Here is a 19,181-nt window from a genome sequence, read left to right as displayed (position 1 = left end):
TACTGTGGCAGGGACCAAAGGTCAGAGTTAAACTTGCCTCAGATTCGATTGTCATTCAAGCTTAATTAACCTGGCATGGTCTCCAAGCCCTGAGATTTGAACTCTGTGAGAACTCATTTCGACATACTATGTGAATAGTAACACCAGCCTTGGAGACTTTGGACACTGCGGCTTGAATTTTCCAACTGGGACACAGCTCTGATTGGATGAGCCATCTACTTTTTCTGGAAATGCCTCCCTGATCCAAAGCCAGGTCCTTCTGGCCTTGAGTTCATCTGAATGTCGAGGGGGACTCCCCAGCCACCAGAAATGAATCAGGTCAGACTGACGTCAAGGGCTTGCTACAGCAGGTCCCCAAGCCTGCCAAAACATGACAAAGACACAGTCGCAGATTTTCCTTCAGAATAATATTGGAAACATTATTCTTGCGGCGCTCTGAGAGAGCAAGCGTAGGCCCTCACTGACCTCACAATTCTAAACATCCCTGCCTGATAGGCTGCCCACACCACCAATGTTCAACTGGAGCAAACTGCAAGAAATACAGTAAATGACATATGTCCTGTATTTTCATTTAATTTGTATGGGCTTGCCCGCCAAGAAAAAGAGGTGTGGATCCTCCATGCCTTTTTGTTCAGCTAAGCAATGTTAAGAGAGAGCATAGGCCGTAGGGTGGCATTCAAAAATGGCAGCACTGATATCAAGTCTTCATTGCGCACTGATTGCCTTCATAACCTCTCTACATGATGCAGGTAATCATTAGGTGCGCACCCAAACTCCTTTGCCAGGGTTGTGTTTGGCACACTTCCCATCGGAAGTGTGTACGTGAATCTCAGGTAACAGTTTTGAGCATTAGGAAGCTCCATAGTGCCGAAAAACTGGACACGACTGTGCGTGATTTCTCCCCCCGACAAATTTGTTTAGAAAATGTATTAACTTTTTTAATTGCTTTATTCTGATCATTGTGATTTTTACTTGGAGAGCTAATGCTACAGACTCTTATTTCAAAATTTATTGAACTTCTCATTTCTCCAGTCTAAGCACATTTACCATGATTTGAATGACTGTCCACTGACAGGAATATTCGATTTGACCTAATCATATGTTAATATAGTATATAATAATATATGCTGACTGGATTACATTTGGTTAATGCATCTGCAGGTCTAATGAATTTCATAAAGAGTCTGAAACTTTGTCATAGATTTCTAATGTACTTTTAAGCTTATATACAAATTTTCAATGATTTCCCACATTGGACACTTTTATAAATGCACACACACAAACATTATTGCATGTATATGAATACGATCTAAGATAGACAAGTGTTTCCAATTTCATAGCTAATTATAGCATTGGTCTGGTTTACCGAGTTCTATTTATTCTCACAAAACAGACCGGGTAATACATTCTGTACCATGACTTAAGCAGTCCTATCATATATTGAACACACAATGAGAGATCTTTTAAGAGCTGTCTTACCATAGATCCAGGCACCATTCCTATCTGGCCGCGCAAACCTGATTTCTCATCACCAGCAATCTGAGATGCAAGTTGCTGTAAGAGAGGAAGCAGAACAATTAAACTAAATCTGCTGCACATTCAAGTGAACAGAAACTACAGCTGATTGATAAAGAATAGTAAAATACACTGAGGAAGAAGGCTTAATAGGCTAAATCTGATAGTTACTTGTGTGTTATGAATATCCTACATGAGATAAACAGCACTTGCCATTGTTCTCTTGAGTTTTATCTTTATGCCTCAAATGGACACGTAAACTACAAATTTGAATGTGAAAATGTTATTTCAAGGTGAATGGAAAAAGTTTAAGGAGGCCTTAACATCACCCCTCACCACCAACCCCACTTCCCCATCCCCCAAACCAATGGTGAGTTTGGTCTTAACCATAGGGGTGATTCTGTGATGCCCTGGATAATTTCAACCTTCACCATTTAGTCAGAAAACTGGTGAAGTGAATGTCCATCTGTTATAGAGCCTGGAAATGAAAATCAGGAAGGTTCCACAAGAAGTAGGGGATCTCTAGTGTACAGCCCAGGCAGAGAACTATTTCCTTCCAACCAACCCACCACCTCAAACTCTCACACAACAATTGCAATTCGGAGAATCAATGCTGTAGCTTTGACTCCAAAGAATTACACTGATATAAGAATGAGTAATATACCATATAAACTCATGCAAAAATTGAATTTTTGAGACCCATTTTTAGGCAAAAAGTTACATGGGTAATGTATTCGAGGGGCTTACTTTCAACTAAAACCGCTCAGTCCGCCTAACATGGCTCTCAAAAGAATCCACAAGGTGATGGGGGAAGCCGCACCTATACCAGCTGTTTACCATGTCTCTCTCTTTCTCTCTGTGTTTTAATTAAGGGGCCTCCCCCAGCGCCCACATCCCGGGAGAGGAAGCAGCAGCATCAGCTGGGGCTGCGGGTTCAATGCTGATCGGGGGCCTGGGGAAGGAAAGGAAAGTGCCACGCTGTTTGAAAATGACATGCAGATGGCTCCCAGCCCTTGACCTAAGCCTTGGTGCAGAGGGTTTGTACTGAGCCAGTATTCTCAAGGGCCCAACTGGCAAAGCCTGAGTCACCCATTCCCCCACTTCCCCGAAAGGCTGAGGGTGGTGACTGAGGAGGATACAAGACCCAGGAGTTCATTTATATAAAGTTTGCTCTGGAAGTTGGTCCCTACATGCCGTTTCCATGTGTGCTGTTTATTACACTTCTCTGATCTGTCAGCTTCTCCACCAAAAATCAAAATCTATTTTATATTCTTACTGCCTCAGTTGACATGTATGAACTGGAGGAATTATGTCATGTGTAACTGCTTTAATGAATAATGAATTGAGGTTTTAGATGTGATTGTAGAGATTATTCTTTGGTTCTGAATATACATGAGGTATATGAAAAACTACGTTTTTTTAGGCTAATAATCATGGGTTGACTTTTACATATGATTAACTTTTACACAAGTATTTATGATTATGAAACAAAGCAGCTTCTTTAAGGCTCTCTTTTAAACAATGAAAGCCATGCCCCACAACTGAAAACCAGTATAATCTGATGAAAAACGTCAATATGGAAAATTTCTATGAATCTGTCAGGTGGCTTGGTGTGAAAAATGCAGCAACATGTATATATGTAATAATATTGTTTCAGGGTGCATGTGTTATGGTGAAACACCGCTACATAAAACAAGTCAAAAAAAATGACTGGCACATGTCCATGAATAGCAGTTTATAGAAACTAGAGATCCAGCTGGTTTCTCAGTTCAGCACACTTACCAATCATCAATTTTTTTTAACATTTCCACCTAACACATACACCAATAAATCACTTCAACAAAATGTTCAATGCTTTACATATAGAACATGCAGGAAGTGTCAGCATCTGAGTACATATCCTCGTACTATTATGTTACCATAATGTGAAGATATCACAGAAGGGTGCAGTGAAAAGCGATGAGGGTTCTTCTTTGCTTGAACCTGTCTATCTTGTGAGTTCTCACTGTAATTGTAAACACACTGTAGAACTCAAAACCCATGGCAAATTTGGGAATTTCAAAAATAATGAAAGGCATCAGAGTCCATCTCCATTTCCCACTAATTATAATTTCTTTCTGTGCAGATCTAATGACAATCACTCAAGACAAGGACTTGAGTATTGCTGAATAAAAAATGTCATGATGTCAAAGTTTTTTGTCTTGCACTCATCAGGACAAACACAAGAATGCCAAATTTCAAAGGGAACAACAATTTACACTGTGTGAGAAAAGGGGCTCTGTTTGATTGGTAAGTGGGGTCTGATTGGTCCAGACATTGCCATGCGAATGCACCAGAGAGTGATTGTCTCTCATATTTGTGATTATTCAAAAAAGGTGCAAAGCCTGGACATATTCCTTATGCCTGCAGAGGACAGGTCCCTACATATGAATATATGTAGTTTCTGGCAAGAGTAAGTGAGCTACATTGTGGTCCCAACTGATAGCCTTACATTGGTCGTTTGTGTAATTCTTAGCACCCTCAAGACAAGAACTGTTTATGCTTTGATGTACTTACACCTGGAAATCCAGGATGAGTGGGGTGTCCCGGTGGACCAGGAGGACCAGGTTCTCCAGGAATTCCAGGCACGCCATCGCTTCCAGGCGGACCAGAAACACCCTATAAACAAAATGTTTTCCAAGGATTAATTAAAGTTTTAGAAAAAGTTACAATGCTTTGATTAAATTCCCAGGTTTGCTTTGCATAATCTCATATGTATTAGCTCTATCCCTGATATTGTTAGTTGCCAACTAGTATGATTCTTTATGCAGAAAATCAACAATGGGACAAACTAAGAAAACCCAATTTTTGGGCAGATAATCTACTCCAATATTTTCACTATTGTATAGTGTATTAACACGATGGAAATAACAGTACTCTCTTGCAAGTAGAATGGTTACTGTGGCTGTCAATTGGAGGATCTTATCCATCTCTCATAATGCACTAGCTCATCAGCATATGATAAGTTTCTTACAGTTTGATGATTTTTATGTTATTCTAATACATTTCTTGAAAGCCTGATTACTTAAAGTAGTGTCTACTTTCGAGTTATTGTATTGTCCAAATTGGAGTGACCCGAAATGAGTTGTAAATATTTGTATACAACTATATATATAGGGGGATTGCAGTATTTCGTATGCAAGTTCATACTTACAGCTTAAAATCCATTTTAATATTGCTCAACTTTACTCAAAAAATGTCAACAAGATGGCCCCATTGAATACACTGGCTTCGATAATAACTGTGAAGTGGAACGGAAATGGCTGGGGTGGGGGAGGGGTGGATTTAGCAACTGGGAATACACACATTTAATGGAAGGACCTCACTAATTTTTTTTTTGCATGGGTTCTGCATGGGTTCCTGGCTGCAGCCTACCAGATTGAGAGGCTGGCTGGCTGTATTGCAGGAAAGCAACCTGCCTTCTGCCAGAGCAGAGGTAATTCGGTAGGGGGTGGGCAGTGGCTCAGATGTTGGGTGAGGTTGAAAAGAAAATTGCAGGTCAGAAAGTGAGTTGGAAGTCACCAGTCTGGTTGATAACAAGGCAGGCTTTGAATGCTCCATGGTGACACTCCAGGTCATACTTGCGACTACATGCAGATTCAACATTATTTTGGTCTTAATTCTCAATATGCTGCTCTTGCTTTAGAATCTAATGTTATGTGACAAACATTGGGATTCCCGGGGTTAAAATGGGTGGTAGCAGATTTGTTGCCAATTTGCATCCCATCCAATTTTTCTTTCTCAAGAAAACCTCATGGCATCAACAAATATACGTACTAACAAATACTATAGTTAAACATCAAGACTTTTCTTAGGGATTTGTCCATAGGCGGAGTCTGACGTAGGAATTTTCAATTCATTTTGAAATTTAATGCTGTAACATGCTCAACAATTTTAACATATAACAGACATTAAGTTGATGGATTACATAAAATTAAATAGTATTTGCAGCACAGAAACAGGCCCAGCAGGTCCACGCCAGTGTTTATGCTCCTCAGGAGCATCCTCCTTTGTTTATCTAACCCCATCAACATATACTGAAGAACATAAGAAATAGTAGTATGAGTAGACCAGATGGCACACTGAGGCTGCTGCACCATTCAATACGATCATGGCTGATCTTCTGCCTCAACTCTACTTTCCAACCCTCTCCCCATATCCCTTAATTCCCTGAAAGATTGAAAATTTGTCTATCTCAGCCTTAAAAGTATTCAACAATGGAGCATCCATAACCTTCTGGGGTAGAGAATTCCAAAGTTTCAGAGCCCACTGAGTGAAGAAATTTATTCTCACCAATTGATCATCTCCTTATCCTGAGACTGTGCCCCTATGTTCTATATTCCCCAGCCAGAGGAAACAGTCTCTCAGTATCTATCTTGTCAAGCCCCTTCAGAATCTTGTATGTTTCAATGAGATCACCTCTCCTTCACCTCTTCCATTCTTCCTCATATATTCATCTAGCTTCCCCTTAATTACATCAATGCCATTCACCTCAACTACTCCTTGTTGTGGTGAGTTTCACATTCTGCTCTCTGGATACAGAAATTTCTCTTGATTTCCCTATTGGATTTATTAGTAACTATCTTATATTTATGGCCGCTAATTCTGGTCTCCCCCACAAGTGAAATATCTTCTCTACATCTATCCAGCCAAACACTTTCAGAATGTTAAAGACCTCTATCAGGTCATCCCTCAGTCATCGCTTTTCTATAGGAAAGACTGCAGCCTGTTCAGCCTGTCCTGACATGTGTAACCCTCAATTCTGGTATCATCCTAGAAAATCTTATTTGCATCTTCTCCAGTGCCTCTATATCATTTTTTAAATATGAAGCCAAGAACTCCAAGTGTGGCTTAACCAAGGTTCCAAAGAAGTTTAACATAACTTCTTTGCTCTTCAGTTCTTTCCCTTCAGAAATGACCCCCACGGCTTTGATTGCCTTTTTATGCCCCTACTAACCCGTGTTGCTACATTCAGTGATTTGTGGACTAGATTTTGTGCTGGCGGCAAGATCCCCACAGACTGATTGGAAGGTGAAGGGAGTACCTTGCTTCAGTGCTCTGTTGGACCTGGGGCTGCACCATGTCAGTGGCAGCCAATAAATTAACTAGTAAGGACAGGCGTCCCACTCCCAGGCCAACCGGCCAATTGGAAGGCCGGCAGCTCAGCAGCCTCAGCAATGCCACCAGAAGCGATGGCCACTGCTGGGGTTGCACCTGGAGGAAGAGCATGCATCACTGGATGTATGCCTTCAAAGCCAGGTTAGTGAGGTCAGACAAGCCCCAATGAACGGGGACGTTGGTGAAGGCAGGGGGCACCACTGTCATGGGTGCAGCCATTGCTTCTGGGGGACCTTCTGTGTACCAAGGAGCACTATTCAGAAGCAGTGGCATAGTGGTAATGTCACCAAACTAGTAATCCAGAGATCCAGGATATTGCTCTGGGGTCATGGGTTTGAATCCCACCATGACAGCTGATTGAATTTAAATTCAGTTAATAAATCTGGAATTAAAAAGCTAGCCTTAGTAATAGTGACCATGAAACCATCACCATAAAAAAAAACCCATCTGGTTCACTAATGCCCTTTATGGAAGGAAATCTGTTGTCCTTACCTGGTCTGGCCTACATGTGACTCCAGACCAAAGAAATGTAGTTGACTCTTAAATGCTCTCTGGAATGGCCTAGCCAGCCATTCAGTTATATCAAACCGCTACAAAGCCTACAAAAACAAATGAAACCTGACAGATCACCTGCCATCGACCTAGACAATGGCAAAACCAGCCCTGTCGACCCTGCAAAGTCCTCGTAACAAACATCTGGAGGCTTGTGCCAAAATTGGGAGAGCTGTCCCACAGACTAGTAAAGCAACAGCCTGACATAGTCATAGTCACAGAATCATACCTTACAAATAATGTCCCAGAATCCACCATCACCATCCCTGGGTATGTTCTGTCCCACCATCAAGACAGATGCACCAGAGGTGGCGGCACAGTGGTATACTGTCGGGTAGGAGTTGGTCTGGGAATTCTCAACATCAACTCTGGCCCCATGAAATCTCATGGAATCAGGTAAAGCATGGGCAAGGAAACCTCCTGCACCTACTGCAACTTCCCCCACCCCCCCGCCCCACCACCCCCCACTCCAGCTGATGAATCAGTACTCCTCCATGTTGAACACTACTTGGAGGAAGCAGTGAGGGTGGCTAAGGCACAGAATGTGGCTGGGTGGGGGACTTCAACGTCCATTACCAAGAGTGGCTCAGTAGCCGCACACTGAGCTGCTGGGTCAAAATCCTGAAACTCCTCCCTAATGGCATTGTGGGTGCACCTACAGCACATGGACTGCAGCGGTTCAAGAAGGCAGCTCACCACCACCTTCTCAAGGGCAATTAGGGGTGGGCAATAAATGCTGGCCTAACCAGTGATGCCCAATCCCATGAATGAATAGAAAAAATGTACCATTACAGACCAAGCTGGCCAAGTCCTAAATGACATAGCTGCTAAACTGGGTTTGCAGTAGGTGGTGAGGGAACCAACAAGAGGGAAAAATCTACTTGACCTTGTCCTCACCAATCTACCTGTCACAGATGCATCTGCCCATGACATATTGGTAGGAATGACCACTGCACAGTTCTTGAGGAGCCAAGTCCCGCCTTCACATTGAGCATACCCTCCAACATGTTGTGTGGCACTACCACTGTGCTAACTGGGATAGATTTTTACAAGATCTAGCAACTCAAAACTGGACATCCATGAGGTGCTTTGGGCCATCATCAGCATCTGTAACCTCATGGCCCGGCATATCCACTACTCTGCCATTACCATCAAACTGAGGATTCAACCCTGGTTCAATGAAGAGTGCAGGAAGGCATGCCAGGAGCAGCATCAGGCATACGTAAAAATGAAGTGTCAATCTGGTGAAACTACAACAAGAACTATTTACATGCCAAACAGCATGCAATAGACAGAGCTAAACAACCCCACAACCAACAGATCAGATCAAAGCTCTGTAGTCCTGCCACATCTAGTCATGAATGGTGGTGGGCAATTAAACAATTAACTGGAGGAGGAGGAGGCTCCAATCCCCTTAAATATCCCCATCCTCAATGATGGGGGAGCCCAGCACATCAGTGAAAAAGATAAGGCTGAAGCATTTACAACAATCTTCAGCCAGATGTACCGAGTGGATAATTCATCTCAGCCTCCTCCGGAGGCCCCCAGCGCCACAGGTGCCAGCGTTCAGCCAATTCAATTCACTCCACATGATATCAAGAAACAGCTGAAGGCACTGGATAGTGCAAAGGCCCTGACAGTATTCCGGCAATAGTACTGAAGACTTGTGCTCCACAACTAGCTCCACAACTAGCTGCGCCCCTAGCCAAGCTGTTCCAGCGCAGCTATAACATTGGCAACTGCCTGGCAATGTGGAAAATGTGGAGAAGGACAAATCCAACCCGGGCAATTGCTGCCGCATCAGTCTACTCTCGATCATCAGCAAAGTGATGGAAGGGGTCGTCGACAGTCCTATCAAGCAGCACATACTCAGCATTAACCTGCTCACCGACACTCAGCTTGCGTTCAGCCAGGGCCACTCAACTCCTTACCTCATTACAGCCTTAGTCCAAACATGGGCAAAAGAGTTGAACTCAAGAGGTGAGGTGAGAGTGACTGCCCTTGACATCAAGGAAGCCTTTGACTGAGTGTGGCATTAAGGAGCCCTAGCAAAACTGGAGTGAATGGGAATTAGGGGGGAAACTCTCCGCTGGTTGGAGTCACATCTGGCACAAGGAAGATGATTATGGCCGTTGGAGGTCAATCATCTCAGTCCCAGGACATCACTGCAGGAGTTCTGCAGGGTAGTGTCCTAGGCCCAATCATCTTCAGTTGCCTCATCAATGACCTTCCTTCCATCATAAGGTCAGAATGTTCACTGATGATTGCACAATGTTCAGTACCATTTGCAACTCCTCAGATACTGAAGCCCATATACAGCAAGATCTGGACAACATTCAGGCTTGGGCTAATAAGTGGCAAGGAAAATTCGCACCACACAATTGCCAAGCAATGACCATCCCCAACAAGAGAGAATCCAATAATCTTCCCTTGATATTCAATGGCATTACCATCGCTGAATCCCCCATTATCAACATCCTCAGGGTTATCATTGACCAGAAACTGAACTGGACTGGCCATTTAAATACCGTGGTTAGAAGAGCAGGTCAGAGGCTGACTCTCCAAATGTGTCCACTATCTACAAGGCACAAGTCAGGATTGTCATGGAATACTCTTCACTTGCCTGGATGAGTGCAGCTCCAACAATGCTTAAGAAACTCGACATCATCCAGGATAAAGCAGCCTGCTTGTTTGGCACCCCACCCACCACCTTCAACATCCACACCCTCCACCACCGGCAGACAATGGCAGCTGTGTGTACCATCTAAAGATGCACAGCAGCAATTCACAAAGGCTCCTTAGACAGCATCTTCCAAATTCATGACCTCTATCACCTAGAAGGGGACAAGGGCAGCAGATGCATGGAAACACCACCACCAGCAAGTTCCCCTCCAAGCTGCTCACCATCCCGACTTGGAAATATATTGCCGTTCCTTCACTGTCACTGGGTCAAAATCCTGGAACTCCCTCCCTAACATCACTGTGGGTGTGCCTACAACACAGGGACTGCAGCGGTTCAAGAAGGCAGCTCACCATCACCTTCTCAAGGGCAACTAAGGATGGCAATAAAAACGCTGACCTAGTCAGCGATGCCCACATCCCAAGAAAGAATTTTTTTTAATGAGGAGGAATTTCTTTACTCAAAGCATTGTGAGTCTTTTGAATTCTTTACCCTAGAGGACTGTGGATGCTCCATCATTGAATATGTTTAAGGCTAAGATGGACAGATTTTTGATCTCTCAGAGAATCAAGGAATATGGGCAGAGGATGGGAAAGTAGAGTTGAAGACAAAGATCAGCCATGATCGTGTTGAATGATGGAGCAGGCTCAGTGGACCATATGATCTATTTCTGCTCCTATCTCTTATGTTCTTGTGAATTATCTCCCAACTTACTCTGTTAAATGTTTTTATATCTTTTTTAGCTCTCTTCTAATGCCATGCCTGTAACATTAGGATAATTGCATTGTGTTATTTCGTAATATCATATTTGATATGATTAATTCTACCAGCTTCTCTAAGCATGCTATTAGTTCACGGTCAAGACTCTTCAAGCTATTGCCATGATACAAATCACATATTCTGTGGTTGAAAAGCATCATATCATTACTTACAGGTGGTCCCTTTGGCCCTTCTATGCCTCTTGGCCCTTGTGAGCCTGGTGGTCCCTGTAAAAATAAACAAGATTTTTTTTCTGGAAAATAAATTCCATGTTAAGAATAATATGTAGGAAATAACAAATAGATGAAAAAGGTCCAACATCAATCTGGTTCACTTTCTGCCATCCTGGAAGTTGCATGTTATAATAGTAATGAGTTGTTAACTAATAGCAGCAATTAATCTCTGATCAACTAGTCTACAATATACCTAGACATGTCACAAGGAAAATCCAGGAGGAGAACTTTGGGCACCATCGGTTCGAAGTCACCTTTTTTCTCCCAAACATATTACAGCTCCCACCTTATTTTTACTGTCTTCATATTTCACTTTCCAGATGAGCAATTTATGCCATCAGTACTCCTTTTACAATTTATTCCAAATGTTACCTACCCCCCTCCACTATACGTTAAAGCTAATGTATATTCTTGTATATTTCCATTATCTGTGCATCAAGCTTGTGCATTTTTTGAATACTCTACTGCAATTTAATGGTCTTTTGGAAGCAATCATTCTCTAAAAGGCCCAGGGCTCAATTAACACATGGTACATAGGGCCCATACCCAGGAGCCCAATCAAAAATGAGCTTGTGGTAAAACTGATCATAACACTGAAAAATTGCATCAACTGCTGGATCAGATTCGTTTAAATGCAGTACGTTATGAAATTATTGCAGTGTGTAAATACTCTATGACCTTATTGTGTTTTAATGGATTGGGGTGTTGCAGAATATTCTGAATGAATACTCCTGGTGCCCAGGGTTCCAAGGGTTCTTAACCTGTCTCTGAAAAGACCAGACAAATGAAATAGTCAAGAACTCCCTTTCTGTTTCAGAGAACTACACAAAAAAATCCAATCCAGTGAAAGGAATTCATTAAAGGTCATGCATTAAATGTGCAGTAGAGTTTCTGCTTTGGACATAATCAGCAATATGAGTACAAATTGCACTTGAAATCCTCCATGATCCATGAAACGTGCTATGCTCATTACTTTTTTGTGAGGATGGGGCAAGATTTGTTGGCAAGACTGGCTGCAATGGGGCTAAAATTCAGGAAAGATGTAATGTGTACCATCTTACTATCACCCAGGGTGTAAATGCAGTGTCAAACTCCGTAGCTCTCTAGGCGCTTTTGTAAACCTACTTGACCTTAATCTAAGTATTTGGAAATCAGAGATTCCCTTACCCTGCTATCTAATGTTTCAATGTGTAGTTGTTATTTGAAAACTCTGTCTAAGCAAATATCCAAACATGCAGAGTTCTCTAGTAAACGGCATGGTTACAGATCTAGTCTGACAGGAACGAAGCAATGTAACCCGGAATTCTGCTGGGCTAGAAATTTCAATTAATTAAAATACATTAGAAGTAAAAGGTTATAAATTGTAAAGTACATATTTATATTTATACCCTTGTTATCTATTTATTGCATAAACAAAGGCTTAAAATTGCACTTCACTGTTACTACCCTCCACTTTTAAAGCTTTGGCACAAATTTTCAAGATGCTAATACTTTAGTTGAACTGATTTAATGTAGATTATTATTCGGACTTGATTTTACATGCAATTTTCTGTAAGTACTTAGGACAGCACAAAGATAATAAGGCACCACTTACTGCTGCACCTGGAGATCCTCTTATTCCAACAACCTGGTAAACATGAAAAGAATTAATGAACAGTAATAAATTGACAGTGGATGGAATCATTAGCTTTACTTATGTATTAAATGTTTTTCTATTAATGTTACTCAATCCTTCAGTTGTTATTTATATAAAACACTTACTTTAGATATTTAATTGTAAAGCTTTGGAAATGTGTTGCAGTCAGAGCAAATACAAATGGTCCGGCTAAAAAATGGATAAGCTAGGAAGGAATGAAAATAAATCATTTTAAAACACTTACTCTGCGGACATCTCCTGGTTCACCTTTCTGCCCCTATTAGAGAGAGCAGAATTGCTTCAGATTAGAAGTAGCAACTGTTTCAATGAGTACCATATCCTCAAAGTGTAACCCTTTTGTACATAACTAGAAAACAACTTTCACCTGCCCGCATTATCCTATGATGGGCCTGACTTTAAAGAAAATACTTAATGTGACCCTACATCTCCATGTTTACAAGTTAGGCTGCAAACCTGCTGTCCTTTATAATCATTCTTACCTTTTTTTCTCAACTTCTACATTAGTATTTTAAATTCAAATAGTATGAGAAATTAATAAAAGCCATTTTCTTCACTAACATTCCTATTTTTGAACACAGATCCTACAGGCATAAGTTCAATAAAGGCTGAAAATGGTGCATGACTTTAATATTTGATATTTTCTTATAAAAGAATGAGCAGAGTAAATGTTGATTTTTTTTTACCAAATCTTGTATTCAGCTGTAGCTGAATAAACGACTCCTTTAATGATCACCATGAATATCCAATTATCTTTATGCAGACAACATTTTTGTGAAAAAAATATCTCAAATCTTTTCTTTCACAAATTTGGCCTGATTCCCTTTCAATTTCTATTGTAAACAACAAATACTCAATTATCTTTGGCTAGTAATGTAAGAATTGGAAATCAAAATATGATGGGATGAAAACTCGCCTTGTGTGATAACATAAAATGGACACCTGCAAATCTCATTTTACAACCCATTTGATGTCCATTTCCAGTCAATGACAGAGTGCACCATTGCCAATTTTGCTCTGCCCTCCAAGACAAATTTTACTCCCAATATTTTAAAACAGAAGTTATACATTGCAATCTTATGACAATTGCAAAATTAATATTCGTTTTTACATCTGTAGAGTGTTTACAAAATATCCTTACCTTTTCTCCTCTACCTATTGGAAAAGAAAAATGGTTCACGTTAGAATAATATTCATTTGATTATCAATCCACTGTGGTGAAAGATTAATATTTGGTTATTGGATGTTTTTGACTGAGATAAATACCATCAAACGCAGCACATTTTAGAAGGTAAGCAAGAAAAATGCTTTTGACATTGTGTTGTTGCAGGGGGTGGGGAGTAATTGATTCCTGTCATATACCATTCTGAATGGGAAATGGAAGCAGGGGGACCAATTTTCCCCACTCACTTTCCCCTAGAACTGCTCAGAGTGCCAACCAAAATCAGGTGTTGGTCTCTTGAATTTGCTCATCTTTAGCATAATGCTTGTATTCGAACTCTGATGCCAAGCTCAGCAAAAACTGGGCCACTGGAGGCCACGGAAGAATAGGTAAGTTTTAGTTTGATTTTTGCACAAGATTTTTTTTCCTTTCATTAATTGGAGAGGATCCAGTTTAATTATAAAGAAAAAGTTCAGAATTTTCCTTCACTTCATTTAACTGCCAGCTGGTTTTAAACTTAGTTGGCAACCTGCCTTCTCCTCCATGCAGGAGTGCTCCTCCAGGAACCAAGGCTTTATCGCAACCCACTGCGTGAGTCCCTCGTAGGAATCACCTGCAGACCAACTTAAGAGCCAGTTTAAGTTTTGAAGGCCCCAGTGGGCGAGCTGCATCGGGATACCTGACTGATATTAGGCAGATGAGACCTGAAGCGCAGTCTCCAATGAGCTTCAAACCTTAATTTTCAAATGCGTGTTGCAGGCATGTCACCCACAATGCACTGCAATTTTAGAGCGAGACCACGTTCCCGACCATTATTTTAGAGAACTAAATATTTAGCAAGTAGAGTTATTGCAACATTTGACTATCCTGTTGATAAATTGTGATCTTGTTCATATAATCCATCAATAATTCCCCTGATAATAAACTGACAGAAATAGAGTTAATTTAGAAATAAAAAAGTTCTCTGCTGGAATTGAGTGGTTGTCATTTCAGTTCCAATGATTGTCTGTATTGTGTGCACAGTCATTTGTAAACCATTGTTGGAATGAACTACACCAGTAATGTAAAACAAGTATACTATGGGGAAATGTTGTTTCCTTCACACTGTTCATAATCACCTTGGTACTACAACTACTGCATAACGTTGTAAGGTTCCCTCTGTAGAATCTGCAAAGAAATACCAACTTAGGCAACTATTCCAGAGAAAGAGAAATGTTGCAGTTTACTTCACTGACCACTGTGGCCTATATGTGCTGCTTAGGGTGTAGTGGTGGAATGTCCACTGTCTATTTTGTAATGTGAAGAGGAGGAACATGCACACATTGAGGTGCGCCTATTGATTTTCATCAGTATTAGGCCCTTACCATCTTGACAAATAAGGAAATAATTCACAACACTAGTTTCTAAACGCAAATTCTCTCATTGCATTTAGCTGTGCCAGGCATTTCCCATTCAACAATTCCATAAATACATTACAAACGTCTGCTCTGAATAATATAAATTGCCAATAATTTTTGACTTTTGATTTCTGCTTTGGTCTTGATAGGGGGAACAGGTCAAGCATTTCTAAAATTATTATCTCAATCCAAGAATGTTTATATTCCCTGTAAAATATTGACTGTGCATAAGTAATTTGGTTACATTTTGTCACCAGTGTTTATAATAACAGCACAATTAAGAAGAAATAGAGCCTGAATAGTATTTTGTTCATGATCAATGTCATGCCTATCTCTCCTAATATTATTCTTTTTCTTCCTAAGGCATCCTCATTCTCAGAGGGATGTTAATCATGGTTTCTGCCATATATCTCTATCAGGTAAGGTGAGAAGGTAGGCCCCAAGCACTAACTCAGTACCTCAGCTGGTATAGGGATTTAAGCTGCGTTGTTGGCATTATTGTGCACCACACTCTAGCCAACTGAGCTACATGGTCCCCACCTCTCCAAGAATAACTGATCATTAGTATGTTAAAGTTTATCATAGTAGAGATGTTAAAAGCCCTTCTCCATCAACCTTTTCTCCAAAATATTATTTGTTAAATAACTGCAGAAAATGCAAATTGCTATAATGAAACTTGAGCCCATGGGTGAATTTTACTATTCTCCATTACACCATCATATGGATATACACCTAGGTTTGGAGGGACTGCAAGGAGTTGGGAAATAGCAAAATTGTCTACTAAGTTGTGAAGGTGGAAGTCCCTCACCCATTTCTGTTGCTGGCAATTTTCAATGGAACAAGAAAGGAGGCAAAAGGAGTAACTGTGATGTGAGGAAAAATTTTTTAACTCAGAGAGTGGTTGGAGTCTGGAACAAACTTCCTGAGAGGGTGGTGGAGGCAGGTTCAATCGAGGTATTCAAAAGGAGACTGGATTTCTAACTGAAAAGAGAGAATGTGCAAGGCAGGGGAGTGGGACTAGGTGGAATGCTCTTTCAGAGAGCCAGTGCAGACTCAATGGGCCAAATGGCCTCCTTCTGCACTGTAAAGACACTGCACTGTGATACTGTGAACCCCCCAAGCTGCTCTTTAGAAGTTGCCAGGACCATTCTGGAAGTTGTTATTTCAGAACTTGGAAGCTTTTCTGAACCACACCCACAAATTGGACCCTTGAATCATGGATTGGAGGTAGGAAGAGTGTAAAAGGTGTGTAAAAATAGTGTTGTTCACTATATATTTCATAATGATACTGAATTATATCGGTGTATTGTAAAGTGAGTGATGGCAGTGCTGTGATTAGAAAAGGTAAGTCATTAAATAATGTTTGCCAGGTTGATACTTCTGATAACTGACAAGCTGCCAAGTGGAAGAACAACATTGTAAAAGTGGAAAAGTCTTCAGGTGTATTAAAATAGATTATCCACTAAATAAGATTCTATTCTGTATTGTATAACATTGAAAGGCTAATCTAGTTTGAGTTCAATAGCTAATCGTTCAAACTCTCCCAATGGCTGTCAGTCTTTGTTTGCACAAGAGATCAGCCATCTGTTTGGCTGTTTGAAAGCTGTGATAGACAGATGTAGGAGCTTTTACCTGCCTTCAAAGCACGAACAGATTCTGCACTGCAGATTTTATTTACACAGCTGTCGAGGGGAATGTGAGTTTGATGATTTTGACAGATTTATGAGTTTTTCCAAGAAGATATTGGTTTTGCAATGCCTATTCAAATAATGTTTATTTACTTTGACAGATTTATGAGCTTTTCAAAGAGTTCCAAATGTTATTATAGAGATTCTGAGTTGTTTATAAACTGAATGCTGGGTGAGTGGATTAGGAGGGTGAGGGAGGGTGGAGGGGGTAGGGCAGATGAGAGAGTGAAGGGGTGGGGATGAGAGGTATAGCTGGTGTGATGGGGTGAATGGGGGTGAGGAGTGGTAGGGGGTAGAAGAGGCCAAGGAGGTTAAGGGGGTGAGGATGAGGCGGTCTTGCAATGATCTGCAGAACTAGGCCAATGTTTCTATGAACAGAGGCAAGCCTTTTAACTTGGCAGCTTTGGCATCGGCCCACCTCTGACTCCAGTGGCAGGCCCGACTCCAGCCTGTCCAGCCCACCAGGAGATGAAAACTCCACGTGCTGACACTGCTGGGATGGAGGTGGGATCGTGGCGTAGGAAAAAACTCCCAACTCCAGATCCCCGCCTCCATGGTGAAAATCTGGCCCATAGAATCTAATCGAGTTATGTAACCAATTTTGATCTGTAGATACTTTATTAGCTGTTCTGCTTTACTGAAAATCAGGAATAAATTAAGTCCTTGCTGTGGTTTCCTTACATTTTAAAATCGGTGCAGACTTCACAAAACTCAACTTGGACGCAGCAAGAAGCAGAATAATGTAGTAAACACTTCATTAATGTTAACCACTGAGTAGACACCCATTTTGTGTTCGAATCAAATGTGCCCTGTTTTTTGGCTTCAGATAAAGTGTCTGGCTTAAATTTAGAAATTCTGTTCAACTTGCTCTTATCTCCTTTCATTAGTTCCAGTTGTTTTCACAATGGTGATTCAACAGTTTAGATCAATACATTTCATTCTTTCCTCCAGCCAGTATATTAAAATATTCTTCAAAATGACTACTATTGATAATATTAGCAGGATAATGATTAATGCAATATGACATTCTCCTGTCCACAATTTTAACATGGTTTAATATTAAGGTGCAATTGTGTTCCTTTTTAAGCCACACCTTTGTTGATTGGAATGTGATGGTCAATTTTAATACAAAGGTGAATAAGCTCAGGCTAATAGAAGAATGTTATATGACTATCTTAAATATCCATCCACTAATATAATCAACAGCACTTTCTAACCTATTCCAGCTAGAGTATAGAAGATAAATTACTCTGCGTGCTTGGGGAAATTGTAAAAATCGCTGAATACAGTTCTAATATTGATTTCAATGTTTTGTAATCTTAGGTAATCTACCTGTTAAAGCATTTCTTCTTAATACTATCCACAAGGATCTGCCATGGAGCCTCAACTATTCACTATCTTTTTTAATGACTTAGATCACATAATAAAGAAGCATATATCCAAGTTTGACAATGATGCAAAGGTCAGTAACATTGCAAGTAGTGTCAATGGGGGTATAAAATTACAAAGAAGCACTAAGAGGGAGTGGTCAAGTCTTTACCAGATGGTAATTTATTTTGAACCAATGATGGATAGATCTTAGTACTTTTTGAACTGGTGAAAAACTAGGAACATTGAAGGCTGAGGTTTTTAGAATTTTGAAACCAACTGATAAAGCAGTTGTGACAGACACTTTCTGCCGTGAGGTGGTCTAGAACATTGGAATATAGCACAAAATCAGAGCCAGGCTCATGCAGGAGAGAAGTTAGGAAACACTGTTTCACACAAATGGTGGTAGAAGTGTGATAGAAGTGTGGAATTCTCTTCCACAAAAAGTAGTAGATGCCAGTTCAATTTTGCCGCTAACAGAGAGGTCCTGCCACCAGGACTAAAAGCAGGAGATGATCCCACTTCAGAGGTCAGCGGAACCCAGAGTGGCACATTGCTGCCGGCAATCAATCAAGAAGCCACAGGCAGGGCCTCCATCCAATTAAGGACAGCGTATCACTCCAAAGAGCTGCCTACCCAATCGGAGGACCAGCAGCTCAGCAGCTGTAGCACCGTCACCACTAGCAGGGCCCATTGATGAGGCTGCAGTTTGATAGCAAAGGTGCTTCAAAGGCCGGGTGCCCTAAAAGACAGGTTAGTGGGGTTGGAGAATGCCGGGGCTAGGCAAGCAGATCCCAGTGATTGGAGGGGAGGGAGAGGGGATGCTGCATGCTAATGGTGGTGTTGCCACGAGGACAGCCATTGCCCCTGGATTCCACTAGGAGGCTGCCAAGTTCCATCTACTGGCCTCCCCTTGTGGAGGTAGGAAGTAGTGCTTAATTGGCCACTTGAGTGGCTGAATTGGTGTCCCAGCAGACATCCTAGCTGCTAATTTTCCCACCATTAGCAAAATGGCA

At 41.1% G+C, this 19,181-nt stretch overlaps 1 protein-coding gene across 1 annotated transcript in view; it reads right to left on the bottom strand.

Annotated features, from left to right (window-relative positions):
- LOC144686197 (uncharacterized) overlaps positions 1-18,859 on the bottom strand; it is a 170,546-nt gene extending 151,687 nt beyond the window's left edge. The window contains exons 1-7 of the mRNA XM_078551295.1: positions 18,802-18,859; positions 13,692-13,705; positions 12,777-12,809; positions 12,491-12,523; positions 10,837-10,890; positions 4,072-4,173; positions 1,480-1,554 (exon numbers count right to left, since the gene is read on the bottom strand). Of these exons, the coding sequence (XP_078407421.1) occupies positions 1,480-1,554; positions 4,072-4,173; positions 10,837-10,890; positions 12,491-12,523; positions 12,777-12,809; positions 13,692-13,705; positions 18,802-18,859 (369 nt within the window). The remainder of the gene's footprint in view (positions 1-1,479; positions 1,555-4,071; positions 4,174-10,836; positions 10,891-12,490; positions 12,524-12,776; positions 12,810-13,691; positions 13,706-18,801) is intronic.
- Positions 18,860-19,181: the final 322 nt, after the last annotated feature.

The sequence above is a fragment of the Cetorhinus maximus genome, chromosome 11, assembly GCF_964194155.1.
Source record: "Cetorhinus maximus chromosome 11, sCetMax3.hap1.1, whole genome shotgun sequence".
Lineage (NCBI taxonomy): Eukaryota > Metazoa > Chordata > Chondrichthyes > Lamniformes > Cetorhinidae > Cetorhinus > Cetorhinus maximus.
The sequence above is the reverse complement of the archived record's forward strand: the minus strand, read 5'-3'. Positions and strand labels throughout refer to the sequence as shown.